Consider the following 27,217-nt stretch of genomic DNA (forward strand, 5'->3'; position numbering starts at 1 on the left):
GCGGAGTGTTCAAGCGGAAGAGGCTGGCTGTGCCCATCGATCAACGAGACAATTTTGTTGCTCATGTGTCAGAATGGTGCAGTTCATCTGAGCCTTCATCAGTTGAAGATTTTAACAGTGAGCTCACAGGTACTATCGAGCAGTTTATAGAATCACTTGATCCATCGTCCAGGCCACGTTACCCAAATTACACTGGTCATAGCACTTACGCTTATTATAATGATTCTAAATTGCATGCACTAAAACGCACTGCCAGAAGAATTGGACTAGCTTATAGAAGAACCCGCACTGCTGAAATGCTTAGGCTCTTTCAAACGGCTCTGGCTGAGGCCAGGGAACGTATGGTGGAGCTGAGGCAGACAGACTGGAAAACTTTTGTCAGTGCTCTCAATTCTCAGACGCCTCTAAGTCGGGCATGGAAGGATATCAACAAGATCAAAGGGGAAAATGCTGCAGAGATCTCGTACCCTAATCCTCTGCACAGAGCAAATGAGCTTGTTGATGCTTGGGCCACGACTTCCAGCTTTGACAGTCTTCCTCTACCCTCACAGAATGAATTAAATAATAGATATACTGATAGGGCAAGGCTCCTTGACTTCATGCGTCATCAAGAGGATGACTGTGACATGTTTTTTACTGAATACGAACTAGACTCTGCTCTACATAAAGGCAAAGTTACATCACCCGGGGAGGATGGAGGATAAGAAGCTATCTATCCAACAGGAAGTCATCTGTACTGTTCCAAGGGCATAGGAGTGTAACGAGAGATTTTGAACTTGGCACTCTGCAGGGAGGTGTCCTCAGTCCTACTCTGTTCAATGTGTTAATCAATGAACTTTTAAACTCAGTAACCAGAAGGCCCAGCGAACACATCAGCTATGTGGATGATATACTGAGCCACACCAATGGGTATACCAACACCCAAAATGTTCTGAACTCTGTATTGCACACATGTCAGGAACTAGGCTTAGTCATCTCAGTAGAGAAAACAAAGATCCTGAACCGACGCCCACCCAGACGGCGTGGGGCCGTTCGCAAAATGCAGTAGCATGATGGCTCTCTGCTCGACTATGTAACCAGATACAAATACCTTCGTCTTGAAGTTCCACTGTACCGCAATGTTGTAGCCAGACTGGGTCGCCAATGTACAGAGAGGCTCCGTGCTCTCAAGGCTGTGGCAGGCTACCATCCAAGCTATGGTGCAAATGTGAGAATTGTCAAAATGATGTATCTCTCAAATATTAGGTCTCTGATTGATTATGCTGCACCCATGCTTGCTCTAGTGCCTGAGAGAATGCTTGGAGGGCTGGAAAAGATGCAAAACAAAGCCATGAGGATTATCCTCGGATGCCCCCGTACAACTAAATTACTAAACATGAGGAAGGAACTGAATATTTCATGTGTAAGTGATCGTATCACTGAAATTAATGCTTTAATTGGTATCAAGAAGCTTAGGCTAACCCACCCTAACCCCTGCACTGAAGCCTTCCAAGCCTTCTTCCTTTTAGGTCAGCATACCTCCAAATGAATTACCGAAACTGCCACTATGCTCAGTATGTATAACTTTCATCACCCCTACCAAGAGAGACAACAACGACACTTTCTTGCTCGATGGGAGATCATTCCTTTCCAAATTACTGTCCCACCTTTCCCACCCAAGAAGCTGATTAAAGAACAAGCCTTGCTTCGACAAGAAGCAAAGTACAATGCCTTAAGCCAAATTAATGCTTTAGTCAGAGAGCGCTCCCTTTCCCAGATTATTTACACTGATGGATCCTTGCATCAGTCCCATGGTGCAGCTGGAAGTGCAGTTGTTGTGACAGGGAGAGATGGTTCCTTCTCCCATGAGTGTGGAGCGCGTATAAGTAACTGGGCCTACACTCTTCAAACAGAAATGATTGCCATAATCCTTGCACTCGAGCGCGTATATGAATCCAGAGTTAACACGCTAATTACAGTCTCCGTGGTGTAGTGGTAAGACACTCGCCTGGCGTTCCACGAGCGCTATGCCATGGGTTCGTATCCTGGCCGGGGAGGATTTACTGGGCGCAAATCCTTAACTGTAGCCTCTGTTTAACGCAACAGTAAAATGTGTACTTGGATGAAAAAACGATTGTTCGCGGCTGGGATCGTATTCCAGGGACCTGCCCGAAACGCTACGCGTACTAGTGGCTGTACAAGAATGTAACAACTCTTGTATATATCTCAAAAAAAAAAAAAAAAATTGTAAGTGCCCTCAGCTCCCCAAGGCATAACTGTGACGTGCTTATCTCTGAAGCTAGACACAGATATAATGAAATAATCAATGATTGAGTCAGACTCTGTCTCCTGTGGATTCCTTCCCATATTGGTCTCCGAATGCATGATAAAACTAATGAGTTGGCCAAGACTTTTGCTCGTAAAGAGGAAATTGATTACCAACTTGGACTTTTCTTTGAACAGTCTGAGGGCAGTAATATTTCGGGAACGTCAACTAAATTTCGGAGACTTGAGGCAAAGTGAAATTCACACCAGTTACTCCATCTATCATCATTCTATTATGCCGGAAGTACTGCACGTCTATGGGTCATCCAATAAGGTTAGCAGACTTCTAGATGTTACCACTGCTAGGCTTAGGCTCGGCTACAAGTACCTCTGGGAATTTGTAACATCTGCTGATGTAGATTTGACTAAATGTAACTCTGTCAGCAGAACTATTCGCATACTTTGCGTCATTATATAATGGAATGTGAAAAAATCGCGGAATTTAGAGATAACACCATCAATAGTGTCCAAGAAATGTGTAAGTACTTCATTCATAATGATGTGCTGCAAGAAATCTTAGCGAAGTATCCAAAATGTGCTTACTGTAGGTAATGCATGCACATGACTGTAAAGCTGCCGCCCAGTTGGGTAGGTGTGCAGCAAGACTAGTAACTGTGCGACTCATCATAGATGTAAAGTGCCTTGTATAGTGACTGTTGTGAGCCTCTTGTGGTATCACTTGTGGCACAAAAGATTATTGATGTGTGTATTTGTGTGGGCGATTAAATATGTATGTGTATGTATACGTATGTATATGTACATGTATGCATGAGTATGAGTACATGTATATATAACATTAATAATTGTGTAACTATCGTCAAAAGATTGTTATTTGCTTAGCTAAACGAACTAGAGAGTTCAGTTCCTGAACCGATTATGTGCCTCTGTAATCCTTTACACCACCGCCCACGGGATGGGTATGGGGTGCATAATAAAAAAGAAATTGAATTAAATACTTGGTCATAATATTAAAACAATATAATAATAATGTATAACAATCTGTTTGAAGATCCAATTGTAAACTACGACACAAGCGACCCGAGTTTTAATTCATTAATGTTGGCTGTTTACTATTGGCAATGGTTGCTACGTTTTGTGCTACATGCTTCCTGGATTATATTTGATCATTCGCTCCAGTTCGTCACGATAAGGATTTATGATATCAGATAACAAGCATATCATGAGTCACAATAACGTGGCTGAAGAATAAAGTTGTGTATTACAGCCTATTCGACAAGACGGTGTCTGTGAAGAAAAGAGGCAGGAAAGATTATTTTAGAAGACGACCAATCAATAGGATGATTAGAATCCCTAACATTACAAAGGAGAACATAGTTTGCGTCTGTAGACTTAACAATTCTTTTGTGTTTCTCGAGTTTGTCATTAAGTGTACGGCCAGTTTCATCAAAGTATTGGATAGGACAAGACGAACAGGAAATAGAGTAGACACCAACAGCATTAGAAGCTGGAGATCTGTGAACAAGATTAGCACGAGGACTGTTTTTTTGACGAAAGGAGAGCTTTATATCAGGAGGACGAAGGGTATTAGTAAGAGTTTTGAGTTCAGATATGAAGGGAAGGCAGAGCACAGTAATAGTAGTGTTGGAATCAGGTTTAGGATGAAAGAAATTTCGTTTGGCTTGAGAATCGGGACAGTTGATAAAATGTAAAAGGTAACCAAGGCGAGAGAAAGATTTGTAAATAAAGGAAATTTCAGAATCGAGAAACTGAGGGTCGCTGATGCGTAGAGCGCGGAGGAAGAGAGAGACGAGGACACTTATTTTAACAGAAGGAGGATGGTAGGAAAAGAAGTGAATGTGCATGGTGTGCTAGGCATTACAGCATGATGACGTGGGCTAGGGACTCGTTTGTCAAATATTAGGGGGATTCCCGGTGTGCCTCCTGCCTCCTCCTCCTCCTGCCATACTTGCATTCGGGGGGCAGTGGCGGGCGTCGTTCCACAGGGCGGACAAAAGCGCACCACTTATTAGGGTTGCTAATAGGAAGTCACCTGCATAGGGAGCTCCTACCGCTATAAGTCGGGCAGTGTCATGTGTTGTTGTCGCAGCTTCTAGCAAAGTCGGACAGCACGGACAGTCTTGAAGAACGCAAGGCTTGTTTCAGTCAGAACAAGAAGAGCCTAGTCGTTGGAGACAGACGTGTCTGTGGCAGTTAGGGAGCTATAGAAGTTGAAATGACATATCCCGGGTGGCCCAGTTGTGTTCGTAGACGGATTGTACGTCCGTATGTCTTTAACAAGTTAAGGCTTGTTAGCGGTTAAGTCTTGAGAGGAAGTTTGCCAGCGTGTTGTTGGAGTTAGCGTCCAGATACTGTGAATATTGTGATGGACTGGCCTGTCAATTGCTGAGAAAAGTGGACTCTCCTGCGTGACTACCTCAGAAGAGGGACTCAAGGAAGGAGCCCATGAGTGTAGTGCGAACGAGGACTCGCCATGATAGAAGATCTATCAAGGCGATATATATATATATATATATATATATATATATATATATATATATATATATATATATATATATATATATATGTCGTACCTAGTAGCCAGAATGCACTTCTCGGCCTACTATGCAAGGCCCAATTTGCCTAATAAGCCAAGTTTTCATGAATTAATTGTTTTTCGACTACCTAACCTACCTAACCTAACCTAACCTAACTTTTTCGGCTACCTAACCTAACCTAACCTATAAAGATAGGTTAGGTTAGGTTAGGTAGGTTTGGTTAGGTTCGGTCATATATCTACGTTAATTTTAACTCCAATAAAAAAAATTGACCTTATACATAATGAAATGGGTAGCTTTATCATTACATAAGAAAAAAAAATAGAGAAAATATATTAATTCAGGAAAACTTGGCTTATTAGGCAAATCGGGCCTTGCATAGTAGGCTGAGAAGTGCGTTCTGGCTACTAGGTACGACATATATATATATATATATATATATATATATATATATATATATATATATATATATATATATATATATATATTTTAAGATGAATAGGAAAACCAGGGATATACTGAACATCTTGTTTCAGAATCTTTACTTTAAAATGCATAACGTTTCGAATACTTCTCGTATTCATCATCAGATCTAAAAGAAATAACAGAAATCACAATCAAATAACTAGTAAACAAAGAACTCATACTGAAATAATTGCCTATCAAAGAAAGGAAAATGCTTAAAAAACAAAACACTTAAGCGCACTTAAAGTGACCAATACAAATAAAACTTATTAACTGTCACATATATAATAAACTAATTTAAAAATCCATTAGACTACAAGACGAAATTTATAACTACTAAAACAAACCATTCTATTAAACTTACGTGAAGTGATCAGAAGTGAAAATTGATACCTAACACATAGATACTAAACACTATAACAAATATTCATATAATGACTACAAATCTACAAAAAATGTATATAAAATACAAACAGAATAAACGACAATTATAAAGTACTAACCAAATTCTTATAAAAACTCAAATATTAAATAAAATTAAATACCAAAAAATGTATTATATATCCTAAATAAAAGATTATAATAATGTACAATGTCAAGACTTGAAATACGTTAGAAAGGGCAAAGGCATGATAAACTAAACAAAATTATAATAAAATTAAACTACCAGAATGAACTATAAATCAAATTACAGGGCCTACTGTGCACTATACAGTGTACAGTTGAACAGCTGAAAGGTTGCTATTCAACAGAGGCCGCAGCTCCTTTATATATAAGGATTCCATTACTCTCAAATCTGACTGGCCATTCATACAAGTGTCCAGAATTTTAAAATCAGATTCCAGCAGAGAATGATTAAACTCATAACAATGGTTTCTAATCTCCGAAAATGCTGGTTTAGACAATGGTAATCCAGTCCTAAAAGATACTCCCTGGTGCTCAAGTATCCTAATCTTAAAGTTCCGAATGGAACTCCCGACATATCCAGCATTACAGCTGGAACAATTATACATATATACGACATTTGAGCATAAGGGGGTAGGCACTTTATCTTTAAATTTAAAATAAGAGCCTATGGTATTTGTGTTGACAAAAATAAATCTAAAGTCTACTTGAGGATAACACTGCTGCAACAGTCTCCTCAAACGACTCCTTACAGAAAAAGCTAATAGTGCCATAAAATGGTAATTTAATATATTTAAGATCCCTTTCCACTGTAGTAATCCTACACGATGGGTGAAACTTCTTATTTAAGAAATTCCTTATAAAGTATAAACCATATGCAAAGGATAACCATTATTTGAAAAAAATTTCACAAGAAAATTAATTTCTAATAATTAATTAAATTAAGAAATTAATTTTCTTGTGAAATTTTTTTCAAATAATGGTTATCCTGTGCATATGGTTTATACCTTTATAAGGAATTTCTTAAATAAGAAGTTTCACCCATCGTGAAGGATTACTACAGTGGAAAGGGATCTTAAATATATTAAATTACCATTTTATGGCAGTATTAGTTTTTCTGTAAGGAGTCGTTTGAGGAGACTGTTGCAGCAGTGTTATCCTCAAGTAGACTTTAGATTTATTTTTGTCAACACAAATACCATAGGCTCTTATTTTAAATTTAAAGATAAAGTGCCTACCCCCTTGTGCTCAAATGTCGTATATATGTATAATTGTTCCAGCTGTAATGCTGGATATGTCGGGAGTTCCATTCGGAACTTTAAGATTAGGATACTTGAGCACCGGGGATTATCTTTTAGGACTGGATTACCATTGTCTAAACCAGCATTTTCGGAGATTAGAAACCATTGTTATGAGTTTGATCATTCTCTGCTGGAATCTGATTTTAAAATTCTGGACACTTGTATGAATGGCCAGTCAGATTTGAGAGTAATGGAATCCTTATATATAAAGGAGCTGCGGCCTCTGTTGAATAGCAACCTTTCAGCTGTTCAACTGTACACTGTATAGTGCACAGTAGGACCTGTAAATTGATTTATAGTTCATTCTGGTAGTTTAATTTTATTATAATTTTGTTTAGTTTATCATGCCTTTGCCCTTTCTTACGTATTTCAAGTCTTGACATTGTACATTATTATAATCTTTTATTTAGGATATATAATACATTTTTTGGTATTTAATTTTATTTAATATTTGAGTTTTTATAAGATTTTGGTTAATACTTTATAATTGTCGTTTATTCTGTTTGTATTTTATATACATTTTTTGTAGATTTGTAGTCATTATATGAATATTTGTTATAGTGTTTAGTATCTATGTGTTAGGTATCGAGTTTCATTTCTGATCACTTCACGTAAGTTTAATAGAATGGTTTGTTTTAGTAGTTATACATTTCGTCTTGTAGTCGAATGGATTTTTAAATTAGCTTTTATATATGTGACAGTTAATAAGTTTAATTTGTATTGATCACTTTAAGTGCGCTTAAGTGTTTTGTTTTTTAAGCATTTTCCTTTCTTTGATAGACAATTATATTCAGTATGGGTTCTTTGTTTACTAGTTATTTGATTGTGATTTCTGTTTTTTCTTTTAGATCTGATGATGAATACGAGAAGTATTCGAAACGTTATGTTTTTTAAAGTAAAGAATCTGAAACAAGATGTTCAGTATATCCCTGGTTTTCCTATTCATCTTAAAATTAAGATTCCCGAAGGGAACATCGATCATAAATATATATATATATATATATATATATATATATATATATATATATATATATATATATATATAATGTCGTACCTTGTAGCCAGAACGCACTTCTCAGCCTACTATGCACGGCCCGATTTGCCTAATAAGCCAGGTTTTCCTGAATTAATATATTTTCTCAAATTTTTTTCTTATGATATGATAAAGCTACCCATTTCATAATGTTTGAGGTCAATTTTTTTTATTGGAGTTAAAATTAACGGAGATATATGACCGAACCTAACCAACCCTACCTAACCTAACCTAACCTATCTTAATAGGTTAGGTTAGGTAGCAGAAAAAGTTAGGTTAGGTAGGTTAGGTAGTCGAAAAACAATTAATTCATGAAAACTTGGCTTATTAGGCAAATCAGGCCTTGCATAGTAGGCTGAGAAGTGCGTTCTGGCTACTAGGTACGACATATATATATATATATATATATATATATATATATTTATATATATATATATATATATATATATATATATATATATATATATATATATATATATATATAATGACCGAAAAAGTAAGATTAATAATTCTAACACGAATTTTCTCAATCTTTCGTTCATTTCTTTTCACTGTTGGAGGTAATTCAAAAATCAATTCTCCAAAATTCATTTTTATTTCTAGTCTGACGCGACACTTGAGCGCGTTTCGTAAAACTTATTACATTTTCAAAGACTTTACACATACATAACTGAATAGAACTTACATATCTCCGATTTGTTTATATCTACATTTGAGTGAGGTGGATGGAGTGAGGTGGTATTTAATAGGGTACTAATTTCATCAACACAAGACAGAACACGAAACAATGGGTATTGAAGTGGAAGTGATTGTAGAAAGCCTATTGGTCCATATTTCTTGATGCTTCTATATTGGAGCGGAGTCTTGAGGTGGGTAGAATATAGTTGTTCATTAATTGGCTGTTGATTGCTGGTGTTGACTTCTTAATGTGCAGTGCCTCGCAAACGTCAAGCCGTCTGCTATCGCTGTATCTATCGATGATTTCTGTGTTGTTTACTAGGATTTCTCTGGCGATGGTTTGGTTGTGGGAAGAGATTATATGTTCCTTAATGGAGCCCTGTTGTTTATGCATCGTTAAACGCCTAGAAAGAGATGTGGTTGCCTTGCCTATATACTGGGTTTTTTGGAGCTTACAGTCCCCAAGTGGGCATTTGAAGGCATAGACGACGTTGGTCTCTTTTAAAGCGTTCTGCTTTGTGTCTGGAGAGTTTCTCATGAGTAGGCTGGCCGTTTTTCTGGTTTTATAGTAAATCGTCAGTTGTATCCTCTGATTTTTGTCTGTAGGGATAACGTTTCTATTAACAATATCTTTCAGGACCCTTTCCTCCGTTTTATGAGCTGTGGAAAAGAAGTTCCTGTAAAATAGTCTAATTGGGGGTATAGGTGTTGTGTTAGTTGTCTCTTCAGAGGTTGCATGGCGTTTCACTTTCCTTCTTATGATGTCTTCGACGAAACCATTGGACTAGCCATTGTTGACTAGGACCTGCCTTACCCTACAGAGTTCTTCGTCGACTTGCTTCCATTCTGAGCTGTGGCTGAGAGCACGGTCGACATATGCGTTAACAACACTCCTCTTGTAGATGTCTTGGCAGTCGCTGTTGGCATTTAGGCACATTCCTATGTTCGTTTCCTTAGTGTAGACTGCAGTGTGGAAACCTCCGCTCTTTTCCATGACTGTTACATCTAGAAAGGGCAGCTTCCCATCCTTTTCCATCTCGTAAGTGAAACGCAGCACGGAACTCTGCTCAAATGCTTCCTTCAGCTCCTGCAGATGTCTGACATCAGGTACCTGTGTAAAAATGTCGTCAACATACCTGCAGTATATGGCCGGTTTCAAGTTCATGTCGACTAAGACTTTTTGCTCGATGGTACCCATGTAGAAGTTTGCAAACAGGACACCTAGGGGAGAACCCATGGCGACCCCATCTACTTGCTTATACATGTGCTCATCCGAGCTCAAGAAGGTTGCCTCTTTAGTACAAGCTTGGAGTAGTTTCCTCAGAATATTTTCTGGTATGTCAAGAGGAGTACAGGCTGGAACCAAACCATCGCCAGAGAAATCCTAGTAAACAACACAGAAATCATCGATAGATACAGCGATAGCAGACGGCTTGACGTTTGCGAGGCACTGCACATTAAGAAGTCAACATCAGCAATCAACAGCCAATTAATGCACAACTATATTCTACCCACCTCAAGACTCTGCTCCAATATAGAAGCATCAAGAAATATGGACCAATAGGCTTTCTACAATCACTTCCATTTCAATACCCATTGTTTCGTGTTCTGTCTTGTGTTGATGAAATTAATACCCTATTAAATACCACCTCACCCCATCCACCTCACTCAAATGTAGATATAAACAAATCGGAGATATGTAAGTTCTATTCAGTTGTGTATGTGTAAAGTCTTTGAAAATGTAATAAGTTTTACGAAACGCGCTCAAGTGTCGCGTCAGACTAGAAATAAAAATGAATTTTGGAGAATTGATTTTTGAATTACCTCCAACAGTGAAAAGAAATGTACGAAAGATTGAGAAAATTCGTGTTAGAATTATTAATCTTACTTTTTCGGTCATATTTAATAATATATGTCTACAGGAAAGACTGCTACCAAAATATACTAATATATATATATATATATATATATATATATATATACATTTATATATATATATATATATATATATATATATATATATATATATATATATATATATATATATATATATTTTGTGACGATAATCTCTTTCAAGAGATTGAGCCTGCTCTTCCCTACTTCAAGTTACGTCCCAAGATATAAGTATAAGATGGTACATTCAAGATACATCACCGGTAGCACAAAACGTTTTGACCAGGAGGCAAAACGTACCCAGATCACCCCACTCCATACACCCTCCACGCGCTGGCTCGTCATCACACCACCTAACTACCCTTCACCCGCCTGCCTCTCTTTGATTGGTGACTCGCCAGCCGCGCACCTGCACACAGCACCTCAGTGCCCTCTACCCGAGTTGATGTCTGAGCCTGACCAGCTATCCACTTCAGAATATTCTTTATGCTCTTAGCGTTGATATCTCTCTCTGGCATACTAGCTCATTAGCTCGTACACGAAGGGAGGTTTCAGCCATAGCCAATATTCTCGGCACCATTTTTACATTGTATTATTGTGTTTCATATTGTCTTTGCAGTTCTTTATTATTTTCATCGAAATTTTCACTCCCCGAGATTTGTCTTTATTTTAATTTATGTTTAAAGTAAATATATTAAAGTTTCATTGTTCATACTTTGTGTTTTCTGTGTTCCTCCCTCTAACTTACCACAGACAACAGGCAAGCAGTCTATATTTTTGTTTAAAGTGTAACCAGGCTTTGACACCTGCCATTGGAGGACTGCCGAACATCAACACTCCAACACTTTCCCATCACATTTTTATGGGGGCCTGTCCGGGATGCTTCACTCAGGTACTAGTACCAGAACGTCAATTTGTGGTAAGTGTACTTCACTTTGCTAAAGTAGCCTTTTAATATTATCATTAATTTTTATATTTATATGGTGCTGTGTGTATTGTGCATTCCGAGAGTAGCATATGGTGAGTGTGAGATAACTTTGGATTACGTGGTGACTGTAGGCCTCAGTCATTCTCTTAATTGGTCATCTCTCCCTCCGTGTTATTACTCGTGTTTACCACCTTTTGTCCCTAGGATATTTCTCATATTTTCGGCAGATCATCATTGTGGTACCCTGGTACTTTGGTTTGTCTCTGGGTCAAAGCACCCTATCTTCTGCAATCCGACCGAAGGTGAAAAGAGGGCCATAGTTCCTCTAGCACGGACTTTGTTGCTGAGTTGGGACCTCAGCAGCAGTTCTCGTCACCAGTTGACACTCGCACCCCTACACGTCGGTCAGAGATGATGATATTTACTTAGGTAGGGAATTAGCTTTCTTTTTACAGAGCACAAAGTTCGCTAATTCTGTAAGTATCATATTCATTTAGTGTGGAAACCCCTGCTTATGTCCTACAGAGACTCGGCAAGGTATGCCTACATTCTTGGACTACCTAATTCACTTTTGGAGCAATTAAATGTTTCATTTGTATTAAAAACTCAGTTTCACTTATTTAGTAGGATTTTCTTGCCCTTATTCTCTTACATTGAGTACCGGGTACAAGATTTCCTGCGACTTTGACTAATCATTTACCATCCTATAATTAACTTTAATTGTTAAAGATTAACATTCCACAGGATAGTTACCAGTTGCCACGTTATCCTGTTTCTGACATTTACCATATCACAACTATATTCGTGTACATTTATTTGCTATCTTTCACCATGTTTCGTCTCCAAGCTTTCCGTAACGATCCAGCTGGTGAAATAGGGACCTTGTGTCGTGCCAAGAGGACTGAATTACAAACTCTTGCACAAGAGTATCAACTAGATGTTCCCCATGGAGCCAACAAAAATGAGATACATAACCTAATCATGGATTACCTCTTAGATGAAGGGAAGATTGACTCTGAAACTCACGAAACTTATTCTATTGCAGATAAACCTGATTTGGCAACTATGAAACTCAAACTAGAACTTGCCAAGATCGAGAGAGAGCAACAACAAGCAGCTTTCCAAATGAAGGAACGAGAGGCAGCCCTGGCAAAGGAAGCTCTACAACTGAGGAAAGAGGAAGCTGCAATCAGGAAAGAAGAACAGGAACGCGAAGTCGCCCTCAAGGAACGTGAGAATGCAATACTCCGTGAGCGTGAGAGAGTACAGCTTGAAGCAAAACATCGTCACCTGGAGATGCAACGCGAGCATGACAAACAGCAAGCTGCTATGGCTATAGAATGTCGTCAACAAGAACTCGCGTTGGAGACTACACACCTCACTCAACGCCAGCAAGCTATCGCCAGTCTTCCAGTAAGTTTCAATATATCCCATGCAAGTAAGTTAATGCCACCATTCGTTGAGACAGAAATCGATGTCTTTTTTACCACCTTTGAGACCCTAGCTAATCAACTTAGCTGGCCTGTTGACCAATGGTCCACCCTTCTCAGAGTGCATCTTACAGGTAGAGCTGCAGTTACTCTCAGTACCTTAGCGTCTGAGAATGACTACCAGACCCTGAAGCAAGCAGTGTTGGACGCCTACCTTCTCTCCACCGAAAGCTACAGACGAAAATTCCGTGACCATCTTAAGGCAAGTACCACCACATTTTTAGAATTTGCCAATACAAAGAAAAGATATTTTATGAAATGGCTGGAAGCAGCACATGTCTCTACATTTTCAGAACTCATCAACCTCATGCTAGTTGTGGAATTCTTGAGACATGTTCCCCCTTCCGTCAGTTTATATCTAGCAGATAAATAAGAAACCGACTACATCAAATGTGCGAAGTCGGCTGACACCTACAGCCTCATCCACCGGCTGACACCATCACAACCTCCCAGTAAGAAGTCTTGGTACAGTTACGATAAAGTGAGTACAGATGAAGCGAGCTCACAATTGTATTGTAAGTATTGCAAACTCTATGGACATACCATAGATAGATGTGTGAAGGCTCAATACAAGAGCAATGAATCTACTAAACCCAAACTGAGTCCTCCTAAGTCCGGTAAGCCTGTGATGAATGTTGGTGTTAATGTTAATGATCTTTCTCTCTTCAGCAAACACCTGTATCCTGGAACTGTCTCTACCAACGGTACAGATTCGGAGGGAAGTTTCAAATTGAAGATCTTGAGGGACACTGCGGCTCTTCAGTCCATTATGTTAAAATCGCCTGTGTCCAACGTCGCCTACACCGGGGAAACCGTCCTTATCACTGATCTCACTGCTACCACTCCATATCCACTCGCCAGAGTCCACCTGGATTGTCCCTTCGTGACCGGTGAAGTCCAAGTCGCCATCAGGGAAAAGCCTTTTCCCATGCCTGGAGTGCAACTTCTCCTGGGCAACGACTTGGCAGAAGATCTGCAACCGCCCAACCTGATCGTCATGGACAAACCCCAGGTGTGTACCGCTGTAATGGATAATCCCATCTTTGAATATGTTCCAGCAGAGGTTCAAGAAAGTGATAAAAGTTTCTCCTCCGGTTTTGGTGACCACCCGTGCACAAGCTGCACGACCGCAACCAGCTGACTCTACTACTACCGCTGTCCCTCAAGACCCTCAGAATCTACCTCCAAATCTTACCAAGTTGGAGTTCCGTAAGTTACAGAGGGAAGATCTTACCTTGACACCATTATTCTTCCAGGCTGAGACTCAACCTGACAGTATCCCTGGGTTCTTCCTAGAGAATGAATTGCTCTACCGCAGATACAGATCCCAGCAAACTGAAGGAGGATGACGATTGGGCCAATGTCGAACAACTAGTGATTCCCACCAGCATACGGCCCGATATCCTACACCTGGCCCACGGAGCTCTTTCTCACCATGGCTTCAACAAAACCTACCACGGAATCAGACAAGACTACTACTGGCCAGGTATGGTAAAAGACGTAAAGAAATACGTAAACAAGTGTCATGTATGTCAGATGGCAGGTAAACCTAACATCTCTATTCCCCAGGCTCCATTAAAACCCATCCAGGTGCCTGCGGAACCTTTCCACAGACTCATCATAGACTGTGTTGATCCCTTACCCCGGACCAGTTCTGGCAACCCATATATATTAACTATCATGTGTCCTACCACCAGATTCACCATAGCAGTTCCAGTAAAGAACATTACGGCTGCTACTGTGGTGAAACACCTATTGAAGATCTTCACCCAGTATGGATTTCCAAGAGAGGTTCAAAGTGACTGTGGCACCAACTTCACCAGTGATCTCTTCAAGAAGACACTGGAAGAGTTCAACATCACACAAGTACTGTCCAGCCCCTATCATCCTGCTTCACAGGGTTCTCTTGAACGTAGTCATCAGACTATCAAAGCACTCCTAAAGAAATTCTGCAATGAGACTTTGAAGGACTGGGATAGACAACTTGATCTCATTATGTGCATTTTTCGAAGTCTCCCCAATGAGTCACTAGGAGTATCTCCTTATGAGATGCTCTATGGACGTAAGTGCCATACTCCTCTCAAAGCTTTCAAGGATTCTCTACGTAATGCCACCTTCAGTGACCATCAGAATGTGCCCCAGTTTCTTCAAAACTTACAACACATTCTAGAGAGAGTAAGTAAATTTGCTAATGACAACCTATTGAAAGCCCAGGAGAGGAAGAAGACTCTTTTTTTTACCAAAGCAGCAAATTAAGGAAATTTAAACCAGGAGACTTCGTATTGGCATACCTTCCTATCCCAGGTTCTCCATTGAAAAACAAGTTTTCAGGACCCTACCGTATCAAGGAGTGCAGAAACTACAACAACTACGTTCTTGAGACTCCTGATAGGCGGCGGACAACCCAGCTGTGCCACGTCAACCTCTTGAAGCAGTATCAAGGTATTCCTCCTACTGTGCTGATATCTATCTCTACATCTAAAGGTCCATACCTCCACAGTGAAGCCTTCCCTGCTTCTCCCGAAAGCATTAACACTAAATTGGTGCTTACCAAATCGGAAATCCTACCTGATCTTCATCCCAATTTACAGGACCATAATAGTGCTCCTTTGCCATGTTCTAATACTATTCTCACCTCGCCAGATATCACGAAGCCTTTCATCCTCCATGTCGACGCCAGTGGTACCGGCATCGGGGGTGACCTAGTGCAACAACGAGGCGAGGAGAATCTACCTGTTAGCGACCACAGCTACAGGGAACTACAACACAATCGACAGGGAGCTACTCATCGGCCTGAACTTGCAGCACTTCGAACCATACCTGAAAAGTGCTCGGTCTACCACCATCTACACGGACCACAACACCCTACACTTCCTGCAGCAAGCCCAATTCAACAATCGACGGCTTCTACAATGGGCTTTATCTGCAGAAATTCAACCTGGAGATCTCTACATCAAGGGATCTGACATCATCATAGCAGACGCCCTCTCCAGAGTCAATGAGGTAGAGGCTGCTCCACCTACCACTCTACCTCCTGAAGACGTAACTTCACCGGAACCGCAGGCTTCGGGGGAGAGTTGTGACGATAATCTCTTTCAAGAGAGATTGAGCCTGCTCTTCTCTACTTCAAGTTACGTCCCAAGATATAAGTATAAGATGCTACATTCAAGATATGTCACCGGTAGCACAAAACGTTTTGACCAGGAGGCAAAACGTACCCAGACCCCCCCACTCCATACACCCTCCACACGCCGGCTCGTCATCAAACCAGCTAACTACCCTTCACCCACCTGCCTCTCTTTGATTGGTGACTCGCCAGCCGCGCACCTGCACACAGCACCTCAGCGCCCTCTACCCGAGTCGACGTCTGAGCCTGACCAGCTATCCACTTCAGAATATTCTTTGTGTTCTTAGCGTTGATATCTCTTTCTGGCATACTAGCTCATTAGCTCGTATACGAAGGGAGGTTTCAGCCATAGCCGATATTCTCAGCACCATTTTTACATTGTATTATTGTGTTTCATATTGTCTTTGCAGTTCTTTATTATTTTCATTGAAATTTTCACTCCCCGAGATTTGTCTTTATTTTCATTTATGTTTAAAGTAAATATATTAAAGTTTCATTGTTCATACTTTGTGTTTTACGTGTTCCTCCCTCTCACTTACCACAGACAACAGGCAAGCAGTCTATATTTTTGTTTTATGTGTGACCAGGCTTTGACACCTGCCATTGGAGGACTGCCAAACATCAACACTCCAACACTTTCCCTCTCTCTCTCTCTCTCTCATTCTTTCTCTTTCTCTCTCTCTCCTTCTCCCTCTCTCTCTCTCATTCATTCTCTCTCTCTCTCTCTTTCTCTCTCTCTCATTCTTTCTCGCTCTCTCTCTCTCTCTCTCTCTCTCTCTCTCTCTCTCTCTCTCTCTCTCTCTCTCTCTCTCTCTCTCTCTCTCTCTCTCTCTCTCTCTCTCTCTCTCTCCTTCTCCCTCTCTCTCATTCATTCTCGCTCTCTCTCTCTCTCTCTCTCTCTCTCTCTCTCTCTCTCTCTCTCTCTCTCTCTCTCTCTCTCTCTCTCTCTCTCTCTCTCTCTCTCATTCTTTCTCGCTCTCTCTCTCTCTCTCCTTCTCTCTCTCTCCCTCTCCCTCTCTCTCTCTCTCATTCTTTCTCTCTCTCTTTCTCTCTCTCTCCCTCTCCCTCTCTCTCTCTCTCATTCTTTCTCGCTCTCTCTCTCTCTCTCTCTCTCTCTCTCTCTCTCTCTCTCTCTCTCTCTCTCTCTCTCTCTCTCTCTCTCTCTCTCTCTCTATGTATATTAGTTGTATATATTTCCACATAAGATTGAAATACATGTCGTGAAGGTAACGTTTCGTTTAAGCCCACTCCCGTCCGAGTGTCTACCACTAATCAGTTCTTAATGACTTATCCTTGACTTGGTGTTGGACCTGGCAAGAAGAGGCACTAAGGCCCCTACAGAAAGGTCAACAAAAAGAACCCGGGTTATGGTCCCAGTAACACCGTGACTATGATAGTAATGACAAGGGTCTTTGGGATGAGGACAATTACTGTAAGTTTCCGTTGTGTGCGCAACACTTCACTCAAGTGTGACTTAGAGAAGAGATAAAGTCGAGGGTTCCCTGAGACTTCACAAAGTGCTTTATGTCATAAGTGCCCCAATCTTCGCCAGGGAGACCAACCACTTGAGTTGGACGGTAGAACGACGGTTTCATTTCTTGCAAGTCGGCGTTAAATCCCCTACCATCCAAGTGGTTGGCGTTTTCCCCTGATAATTTCCTTCCCATTCGCTAGGCGCAGTACTTTGACCTTTTTCTCACCCCCCCCCCCCCCCAACCCTCCCTATTAACTTGGCTGTGATTGGTTGTCTATATTCGTCCTCGCTGGATAATGACGTCATTGTCCTGATTCTTGTGTCATTATACCACAGGGTTTGTACTTACTTCTGGAGGGAGGCAGATCACCCGAGAGGTGTAACCCACTTTTCGGTGTATATAAACTGAGTTTACTCTAGTCGTGGTCTGTGGTGTATAATAAAGTATACTTGCTGCTGGTCAGTAAGATATTGAGGGCTGCCTTAATAACCCTTAAAAAGGGGCCTCGTAGCCTGGTGGATAGCGCGCAGGACTCGTAATTCTGTGGCGCGGGTTCGATTCCTGCACGAGGCAGAAACTAATGGGCAAAGTTTCTTTCACCCTGAATGCCCCTGTCACCTAGCAGTAAATAGGTACCTGGGAGTTGTTCAGCTGTCACGGGCTGCTTCCTGGGGGTGGAGGCCTGGTCGAGGACTGGGCCGCGGGGACACTAAAGCCCCGAAATCATCTCAAGATAACCCTCCAGAGGTTGGTATGAGCATTATGAGCCACACCAGACCAAGGAGGAGTACGATGCTGCAGCGCGGCACTTGCCTAAAGTTGTGAGCACCAGACCACACATCAGAGGAGGATGAAACGACGACATTTCGGTCCGTCCTGGACCATTATCAAGGCGTGTGTGTGAGAGGGTCCAGGACGGACTGAAACGTCGTTGTTTCTTTATCTTCTGATGATAAAGACGATGATCCTGATGATGTCCCTTCTGTTTGGTCATCATATCTTCAGACACGTTACTGTGACTCGTCGTCTCGTGTATGAGTTGTTCAGCCTTATCCTTGGGGTCCTTGTATGTGTGGAAGGTCGTAGTTTTTTATTATTATTATTATTATTATTTTCTACCACAGACGTGGACACACCTTCACAATGCTAACCAGCATATATACATTTTCTTCCGTCCTCCATGGACAGGGGTTAGAGATGTGTTAAACATATAGTTCAGTGATATATAAGGTAGTGGTCGACTCCCTTTAGCTTTCTGGATAGTTGGCCACGCATGTCTTGCAGGTGGTTCACTTCCCATGGAGCTAGTGAAGCCAAGCCATTTTCTCTGTGCTTAATCCTCTCCTCTCTGGGTGCTCGGCACACAGTTTTAAAAAGGTTTACGGTCTCTTTCAGTGGGATTGGTGCTACGTGGTCTCCCAGGCTTGGTGCCCGCTTTTAATAATTACTTACTTTAGGTGGGATGTCTCCGAAACTATTTGCTCACTGGCCGCACATATTTATTGAGTTTCTTTATTTACTCGTTTTCAAACCATCTAATTTTCTTCCTCTGAGGGCTGTCCCTTCTATTAGTGCAGCGTGAAAATCTCAGACAACTCGCAATTTGGTTCCTAAGATCACCTTCAAATTCATTAATGTCATCAGAGATTTGATATTCAGTGAATCAATCACCACTAACGGGCTCACCATAGCCCGTGCTGCACGGGCTCACCATAGCCCGTGCTGCACGGGCTCACCATAGCCCGTGCTGCACGGGGGGTTTACTCCCGAGTAGCTGAATCTACAACAACAAGAGCCACCATCTTACTCATAAAGTATGGCCTTATGTCTGCTTTGAGGATCAGTCGCTTCCTTACCTTTGTATTTCCCCTCTTACTTATGTCAGTGATGGTAAGCAGTGCCCAGTGATCACTGCAGAGTCTGTGTACTGTGTAGCCAGACTGTGTACAGTGTACCAAACTGTGTACAGTGTTGCCAGACTGTGTACAGTGTACCAGACTGTGTACAGTGTTGCCAGACTGTGTACAGTGTACCAGACTGTGTACAGTGTTGCCAGACTGTGTACAGTGTACCAGACTGTGTACAGTGTTGCCAGACTGTGTACAGTGTACCAGACTGTGTACAGTGTTGCCAGACTGTGTACAGTGTACCAGACTGTGTACAGTGTTGCCAGACTGTGTACAGTGTACCAGACTGTGTACAGTGTTGCCAGACTGTGTACTGTGTACAGTGTTGCCAGACTGTGTACAGTGTACCAGACTGTGTACAGTGTTGTCAGACTGTGTACAGTGTACCAGACTGTGTACAGTGTTGCCAGACTGTGTACAGTGTACCAGACTGTGTACAGTGTTGCCAGACTGTGTACTGTGTTCCAGACTGTGTACAGTGTTGCCAGACTGTGTACAGTGTACCATACTGTGTACAGTGTACCAGACTGTGTACAGTGTACCATACTGTGTACAGTGTTGCCAGACTGTGTATAGTGTACCAGACTGTGTACAGTGTTGCCAGGCTCTGTACAGTGTACCAGACTGTGTACAGTGTTGCCAGACTGTGTACAGTGTTGCCAGACTGTGTACAGTGTACCAGACTGTGTACAGTGTTGCCAGACTGTGCACAGTGTACCAGACTGTGTACAGTGTTGCCAGACTGTGTACAGTGTACCAGACTGTGTACAGTGTACCAGACTGTGTAGCAGTGTACCAGACTGTGTACCAGAGTACCAGACTGTGTACAGTGTACCAGACTGTGTACCAGTGTACCAGACTATGTACTGTGTACCAGACTGTGTACCAGTGTACCAGACTGTGTACCAGTGTACCAGACTGTGTACCAGAGTACCAGATTGTGTACCAAAGTACCAGACTGTGTACCAGTGTACCAGACTGTGTACCAGTGTACCAGACTGTGTACCAAAGTACCAGACTGTGTACCAGAGTACCAGACTGTGTACCAGTGTACCAGACTGTGTACCAGTGTACCAGACTGTGTACAGTGTACCAGACTGTGTATTAGTGTACCAGACTGTGTACCAGAGTACCAGACTGTGTACAGTGTACCAGACTGTGTACCAGTGTACCAGACTATGTACTGTGTACCAGACTGTGTACCAGTGTACCAGACTGTGTACCAGTGTACCAGACTGTGTACAGAGTACCAGACTGTATACCAAAGTACCAGACTGTGTACCAGAGTACCAGACTGTGTACCAGTGTACCAGACTGTGTACCAGTGTACCAGACTGTGTACCAGTGTACCAGACTGTGTACCAGAGTACCAGACTGTGTACCAGTGTACCAGACTGTGTACAGTGTACCAGACTGTGTACCAAAGTACCAGACTGTGTACCAGAGTACCAGACTGTGTACCAGTGTACCAGACTGTGTACCAGTGTTCCAGACTGTGTACAGTGTACCAGACTGTGTACCAAAGTACCAGACTATGTACCAGAGTACCAGACTGTGTACCAGTGTACCAGAGTACCAGACTGTGTACCAGTGTACCATACTGTGTACCAGAGTACCAGACTGTGTACCAGTGTACCAGACTGTGTACAGTGTACCAGACTGTGTACCAGTGTACCAGACTGTGTACCAGTGTACCAGACTGTGTACCAGAGTACCAGACTGTGTACAGTGTACCAGACTGTGTACCAGTGTACCAGACTGTGTACCAGTGTAAAAGACTGTGTACCAGAGTACCAGACTGTATACAGTGTACCAGACTGTGTACAGTGTACCAGACTGTGTACCAGTGTACCAGATTATGTACTGTGTACCAGACTGTGTACCAGTGTGCCAGACTGTGTACCAGTGTGCCAGACTGTGTACCTGTGTACCAGACTGTGTACCAGTGTACCAGACTGTGTACCAGTGTACCAGACTGTGTACCAGTGTACCAGAGTACCAGACTGTGTACCAGTGTACCAGACTGTGTACAGTGTACCAGACTGTGTACCAGTGTACCAGACTGTGTACAGTGTACCAGACTGTGTACAGTGTACCAGACTGTGTACCAGTGTACCAGACTGTGTACCAGTGTACCAGACTGTGTACAGTGTACCAGACTGTGTACCAGTGTACCAGACTGTGTACAGTGTACCAGACTGTGTACAGTGTACCAGTGTACCAGACTGTGTACAGTGTACCAGACTGTGTACCAGTGTACCAGACTGTGTACCAGTGTACCAGACTGTGTACCAGTGTACCAGACTGTGTACAGTGTACCAGTGTACCAGACTGTGTACCAGAGTACCAGACTGTGTACCAGTGTACCAGGCTGTGTACCAAAGTACCAGACTGTGTACCAGAGTACCAGACTGTGTACCAGTGTACCAGACTGTGTACCAGTGTACCAGACTGTGTACAGTGTACCAGACTGTGTACCAAAGTACCAGACTGTGTACCAGAGTACCAGACTGTGTACCAGTGTACCAGACTGTGTACCAGAGTACCAGACTGTGTACCAGTGTACCAGACTGTGTACCAGAGTACCAGACTGTGTACCGGTGTACCAGACTGTGTACAGTGTACCAGACTGTGTACCAGTGTACCAGACTATGTACTGTGTACCAGACTGTGTACCAGTGTGCCAGATTGTGTACCAGTGTACCAGACTGTGTACCAGAGTACCAGACTGTGTACAGTGTACCAGACTGTGCACCAGTGTACCAGACTATGTACTGTGTACCAGACTGTGTACCAGTGTGCCAGACTGTGTACCAGTGTGCCAGACTATGTACCAGTGTACCAGACTGTGTACCAGTGTACCAGACTGTGTACCAGTGTACCAGATTGTGTACCAGTGTACCAGACTGTGTACCAGTGTACCAGAGTACCAGACTGTGTACCAGTGTACCAGACTGTGTACAGTGTACCAGACTGTGTACCAGTGTACCAGACTGTGTACAGTGTACCAGACTGTGTACCAGTGTACCAGACTGTGTACAGTGTACCAGACTGTGTACAGTGTACCAGACTGTGTACCAGTGTACCAGACTGTGTACCAGTGTACCAGACTGTGTACAGTTTACCAGACTGTGTACCAGTGTACCAGACTGTGTACAGTGTACCAGACTGTGTACAGTGTACCAGACTGTGTACAGTGTACCAGACTGTGTACAGTGTACCAGTGTACCAGACTGTGTACAGTGTACCAGACTGTGTACAGTGTACCAGACTGTGTACAGTGTACCAGACTGTGTACAGTGTACCAGACTGTGTATGGGTTCTGATTCATAATCTTCCCCCGTGTGGAGGTCGACCAGGAATATCGTCAAGTAATGAGAACCCGTTTTCCTCGACCATGAGAGAGGAGGGACTCTGATAACTGCTGATCCTTGGCCTGATGTCACCACCTACTGTGTCTCCTGTGGCACTGTGATGTGGATGATTTTTTTCCTTCACGTGTTTTCCAGTGACGACACCCACCTCGTGCAGGCGATATAGAAAACATGTCATTTGATCTCTTAATATCGTTGGGTTAGTTTAAGTTAGGTAGAGGTCGGGTTAGGTCGGGTTCAATCAGGTTATTTAAGGTTAGATTAGGATGGGCTGAGTTAGCTTTGACTAGGATGGGCTGAGTTAGGTTAGTTTTGTCCCTAGAGCTGCGATGACATAGAGGTGTACAAACCTTTCTCAAGTCTTGACGGCACTGTTGAGAAGAGGAGTACCACACACTTCCTGCAGCGACTTGTGGTCTCTAATGACCCTTGTGATAAGTCTCGTGTTGACTTATCTTGTTGATTAGTCTCAGCAGTTGACTTCCAGCTCACAAATTGGACTACTTTAGCAGTTTTGTGAGTCGCTGTAATGTCTGTCGCTCTCATATAGCTTCAATAGTTTGAGTTCTCCCATTCATGAGTGATCAGAGCTGGTCACGCTCAGTTCCCACAGCAAGACAGAAGGATATGGGCAATGATACCTTTCACCTTATACCTCTGTTCACCCAGTAGTAAATGGGTACCCGGGAGTCAGTTAACTGTTGTGGGTTGCGTCTTGGTGGAAGGTCAGTAGCAGGCCTAGGGGGGGGATGGGGAGCTCTGTAAGCCTAAGAGGTGTTCTGTTAGGCTTACAGAGGCTCAAGATAAGCCAAGCACTGTAATGAGGTCTTGTCGTGGCACAAAATTAGTTTCAGATATAACCCTGTCCTCACACTTGATGCACAACAGCTTTAGAGGAGTCGACAATTACAGCGTCAAGATCCCGTTGCTCTAGTCTAGCGGAATCTAAAGAGCTACACAGTCGAGGCCTCCAAGAGCATGGCACCCGTGAGAGGCAAGGTTGATATAACCCGACATATTATACATGTGGTATAGCCGGGGTTCGAATCCTTCACCTCAGTCAAAATATCTCTAAATTTGATGTTCATCAATTCGTCAGAAATAGACTTAAGACTCACAACTTACTTTAAAAATTAATATGTTTCTATGGAACAAAAATTAAGTTTTTTTTATATTGTTCCTTTGTTGGGTTCTGGATTTAGCTTTTATTGCGCTCAGTTCCTTCCTTCGTGTCTCTTACTTCCTTCATCCAAGCTTCTCTTACTTCCTTCTCCAAGCTTCTCTTACTTCCTTCATCCAAGCTTCTCTTACTTCCTTCATCCAAGCTTCTCTTACTTCCTTCGTCCAAGCTTCTCTTACTTCCTTCATCCAAGCTTCTCTTACTTCCTTCGTCCAAGCTTCTCTTACTTCCTTCATCCAAGCTTCTCTTACTTCCTTCGTCCAAGCTTCTCTTACTTCCTTCATATTAGCATCTCTTACTTCCTTCATCCAAGCTTCTCTTACTTCCTTCGTCCAAGCTTCTCTTACTTCCTTCATCCTAGCTTCTCTTACTTCCTTCATCCAAGCTTCTCTTACTTCATTCTCCAAGCTTCTCTTACTTCCTTCATCCAAGCTTCTCTTACTTCATTCTCCAAGCTTCTCTTACTTCCTTCATCCAAGCTTCTCTTACTTCATTCTCCAAGCTTCTCTTACTTCCTTCGTCCAAGCTTCTCTTACTTCCTTCATCCAAGCTTCTCTTACTTCCTTCATCTAAGCTTCCCTTACTTCCTTCATCCAAGTTTCTCTTACTTCCTTCATCCAAGCTTCTCTTACTTCCTTCATCCAAGCTTCTCTTACTTCCTTCATCCAAGCTTCTCTTACTTCCTTCGTCCAAGCTTCTCTTACTTCATTCTCCAAGCTTCTCTTACTTCCTTCATCCAAGCTTCTCTTACTTCCTTCATCCAAGTTTCTCTTACTTCCTTCATCCAAGCTTCTCTTACTTCCTTCATCCAAGCTTCTCTTACTTCCTTCATCCAAGCTTCTCTTACTTCCTTCGTCCAAGCTTCTCTTACTTCCTTCATCCAAGCTTCTCTTACTTCCTTCATCCAAGCTTCTCTTACTTCATTCTCCAAGCTTCTCTTACTTCCTTCATCCAAGCTTCTCTTACTTCCTTCATCCAAGCTTCTCTTACTTCCTTCATCCAAGCTTCTCTTACTTCATTCTCCAAGCTTCTCTTACTTCCTTCATCCAAGCTTCTCTTACTTCCTTCATCCAAGCTTCTCTTACTTCCTTCATCCAAGCTTCTCTTACTTCCTTCATCCAAGCTTCTCTTACTTCCTTCATCCAAGCTTCTCTTACTTCCTTCATCAAAGCTTCTCTTACTTCCTTCATCCAAGCTTCTCTTACTTCCTTCACTCAAGTTTCTCTTACTTCCTTCACCCAAGCTTCTCTTACTTCCTTCATCCAAGCTTCTCTTACTTCCTTCACCCAAGCTTCTCTTACTTCCTTCATCCAAGCTTCTCTTATCAAGGTATTCTTCAAGACATCCATACTCTGCTTCCCTTATTTACCTGAACTTGAGAATAGTCGTATTCGCTGGCCGGATACTGCATAATACTGAGTTTTGTTTCAAAGTTGATTTTTTATTTTTATTTTGTTCTACCACTTTGTCTTATGCTGCTGAGGGGCGGTTGTGGGTCTTACTGGTCAAGATCTTCTTCCTTGCTATGAGGTCATTGATGGACTAGCTGGTAAGATTTGTGTGGCGGCGGCGGCTTGTCAAGTAATAAACATAACATAGGTAGCATAAGATATAAGATAGCAAAGCTTGTCAAACATTGGTGTCAGGATATTGAGCAACGTGTCATCCACCTCGCGGTGTTATCTGGTGTCTTGCATTGTCGAAAAGAGTCCCCAGAGGTGTAACCCCGTTTCTCGGTGTATATACACCGAGTATACTTGAGTCCTAGACAATGTTCAGAACTAGAATTTTCTTACTGGTTAGACAGAAAGATGCTGTGATGGATTTAATAACCCTCCAGAGGCTGATAAGCCTTAAAGTTCAGCACCAAACCTTGAAAGTTCACTCAATTGCGTTTCTGTCTATTTGGTAATCATAAATCCCTCTCAGAGCTTCTTTTTAACTTTGTTTTCACTCTTAAGACCTATGGAGGCTTATTAAAACCATAACTTAAGTCTTATTGATCAACCATAAAGAATACCCTGGTCCAGAACATAGTCATGGGACTATGTATCCCTTACAGCAACCTCAAAGCTGTAGCCCTTCACACAATGATTCACAGTCTGCCCCTGAACACAGTTTGCACGAGTGGCTCTGTTGATGAAGAATGCCTACACAGTGTCACACAATGGATACATACACTCAGAGGTGTAGCCCGCTTTTCCATGTATACACACTGAGAGTTACTTTACTTTAGTCCTGGAGTATGATCAGAAATAAAGTATACTTCTTTCCTGGTTGATCAACAAACTTTTGTGGTGGACTTGACAACCCTCCAGAGGTTGATCAACCTAATTGCACCTAAAGGTTATGGGAGAGAAAGCTCTAAGCCTACAAGGGTTGAGTTAGAAGGCGTATATTTCTGTACCTACTTGTGTAAAAGCTATCAAAAGACTGACCACGCGGCTGCGTATATACCCATCATCAATTTCAACCACAGAGAGAAGTGGTTAAGTTATAGGTACTGATAATGCGTAGCCGCAAGTTCTTTAGGGCAAATAAGTCATATTCCTCATTTCTGTTTGAATTGGTGTTGGACCCATCAAGATCTGATGGTATAAATTAAGGGCACCACTTACGGACCCGGGCACCACTTACGGACCCGGGCACCACTTACGGGTGTTACGGACCCAAATCCACCGTCCGAGCACAGAGCAGTGACGACCGCGCCATCTGTGGGTCAGCTCCCGAAACCCCCTCCAAATGGACGACGACACCTGGTGAGGACGAGGCGTACTGGCCACGTGGGCCAGTTTCCAGTCCTGTTCAGCTCACAACACAGCCGCTGCTGACCTCTGGTGAGGTGGTGCTCAGACAACAACGCCATCTATGGAGTGGATAGGTGGGCGTTTGGGTCTGAGCCTGTAAGTGAGGTGCCTTAGTGTGTCCCTGTTATTGATGACGTGTCTGCTTACAGAGTCGACCTGGGACTGCTGTAAGGGAAGTTGAGTCAGTCCTACCCAAGGCAGCCTGTCTCGTCACCATGTGTTTGCTGCAGCAACTGTGAGTCGCCCCCCTGGATGAACACTGTGGTATTACCCTGCCAGTGAAGTGGCAGTTGAAGGATTGTCGTACCCGGGACTGACTGGTGGAGACGCTTAA

The 27,217-nt window shown here is 42.4% G+C and overlaps 1 protein-coding gene across 1 annotated transcript; it reads left to right on the top strand.

The window, feature by feature from the left end:
• Nucleotides 1-2,358: 2,358 nt before the first annotated feature.
• Nucleotides 2,359-25,449, top strand: LOC138370136 (uncharacterized). The gene is made up of 3 exons (XM_069334126.1): nt 2,359-2,452; nt 12,569-12,738; nt 24,115-25,449. Exons 1-3 carry the CDS (start codon nt 2,359-2,361, stop codon nt 25,447-25,449), a joined length of 1,599 nt encoding a protein of 532 aa, XP_069190227.1.
• The last annotated feature ends 1,768 nt before the right edge of the window (nt 25,450-27,217 follow it).

Source organism: Procambarus clarkii, chromosome 31 (genome assembly GCF_040958095.1).
Source record: "Procambarus clarkii isolate CNS0578487 chromosome 31, FALCON_Pclarkii_2.0, whole genome shotgun sequence".
In the NCBI taxonomy this organism is placed as follows: Eukaryota; Metazoa; Arthropoda; class Malacostraca; order Decapoda; family Cambaridae; genus Procambarus; species Procambarus clarkii.

Excerpts from the sequence above, each read along its gene's own strand:
- LOC138370136 (XM_069334126.1), top strand. The coding sequence starts at position 2,359 with ATGCATGATAAAACTAATGAGTTGGCCAAGACTTTTGCTCGTAAAGAG. Across the intron at positions 2,453-12,568 it reads CTTTGAACAGTCTGAGGGCA|ATAAACCTGATTTGGCAACT; the intron begins GTAATATTTCGG and ends ATTCTATTGCAG. Across the intron at positions 12,739-24,114 it reads AAGAAGAACAGGAACGCGAA|TTCCTTCCTTCGTGTCTCTT; the intron begins GTCGCCCTCAAG and ends TATTGCGCTCAG.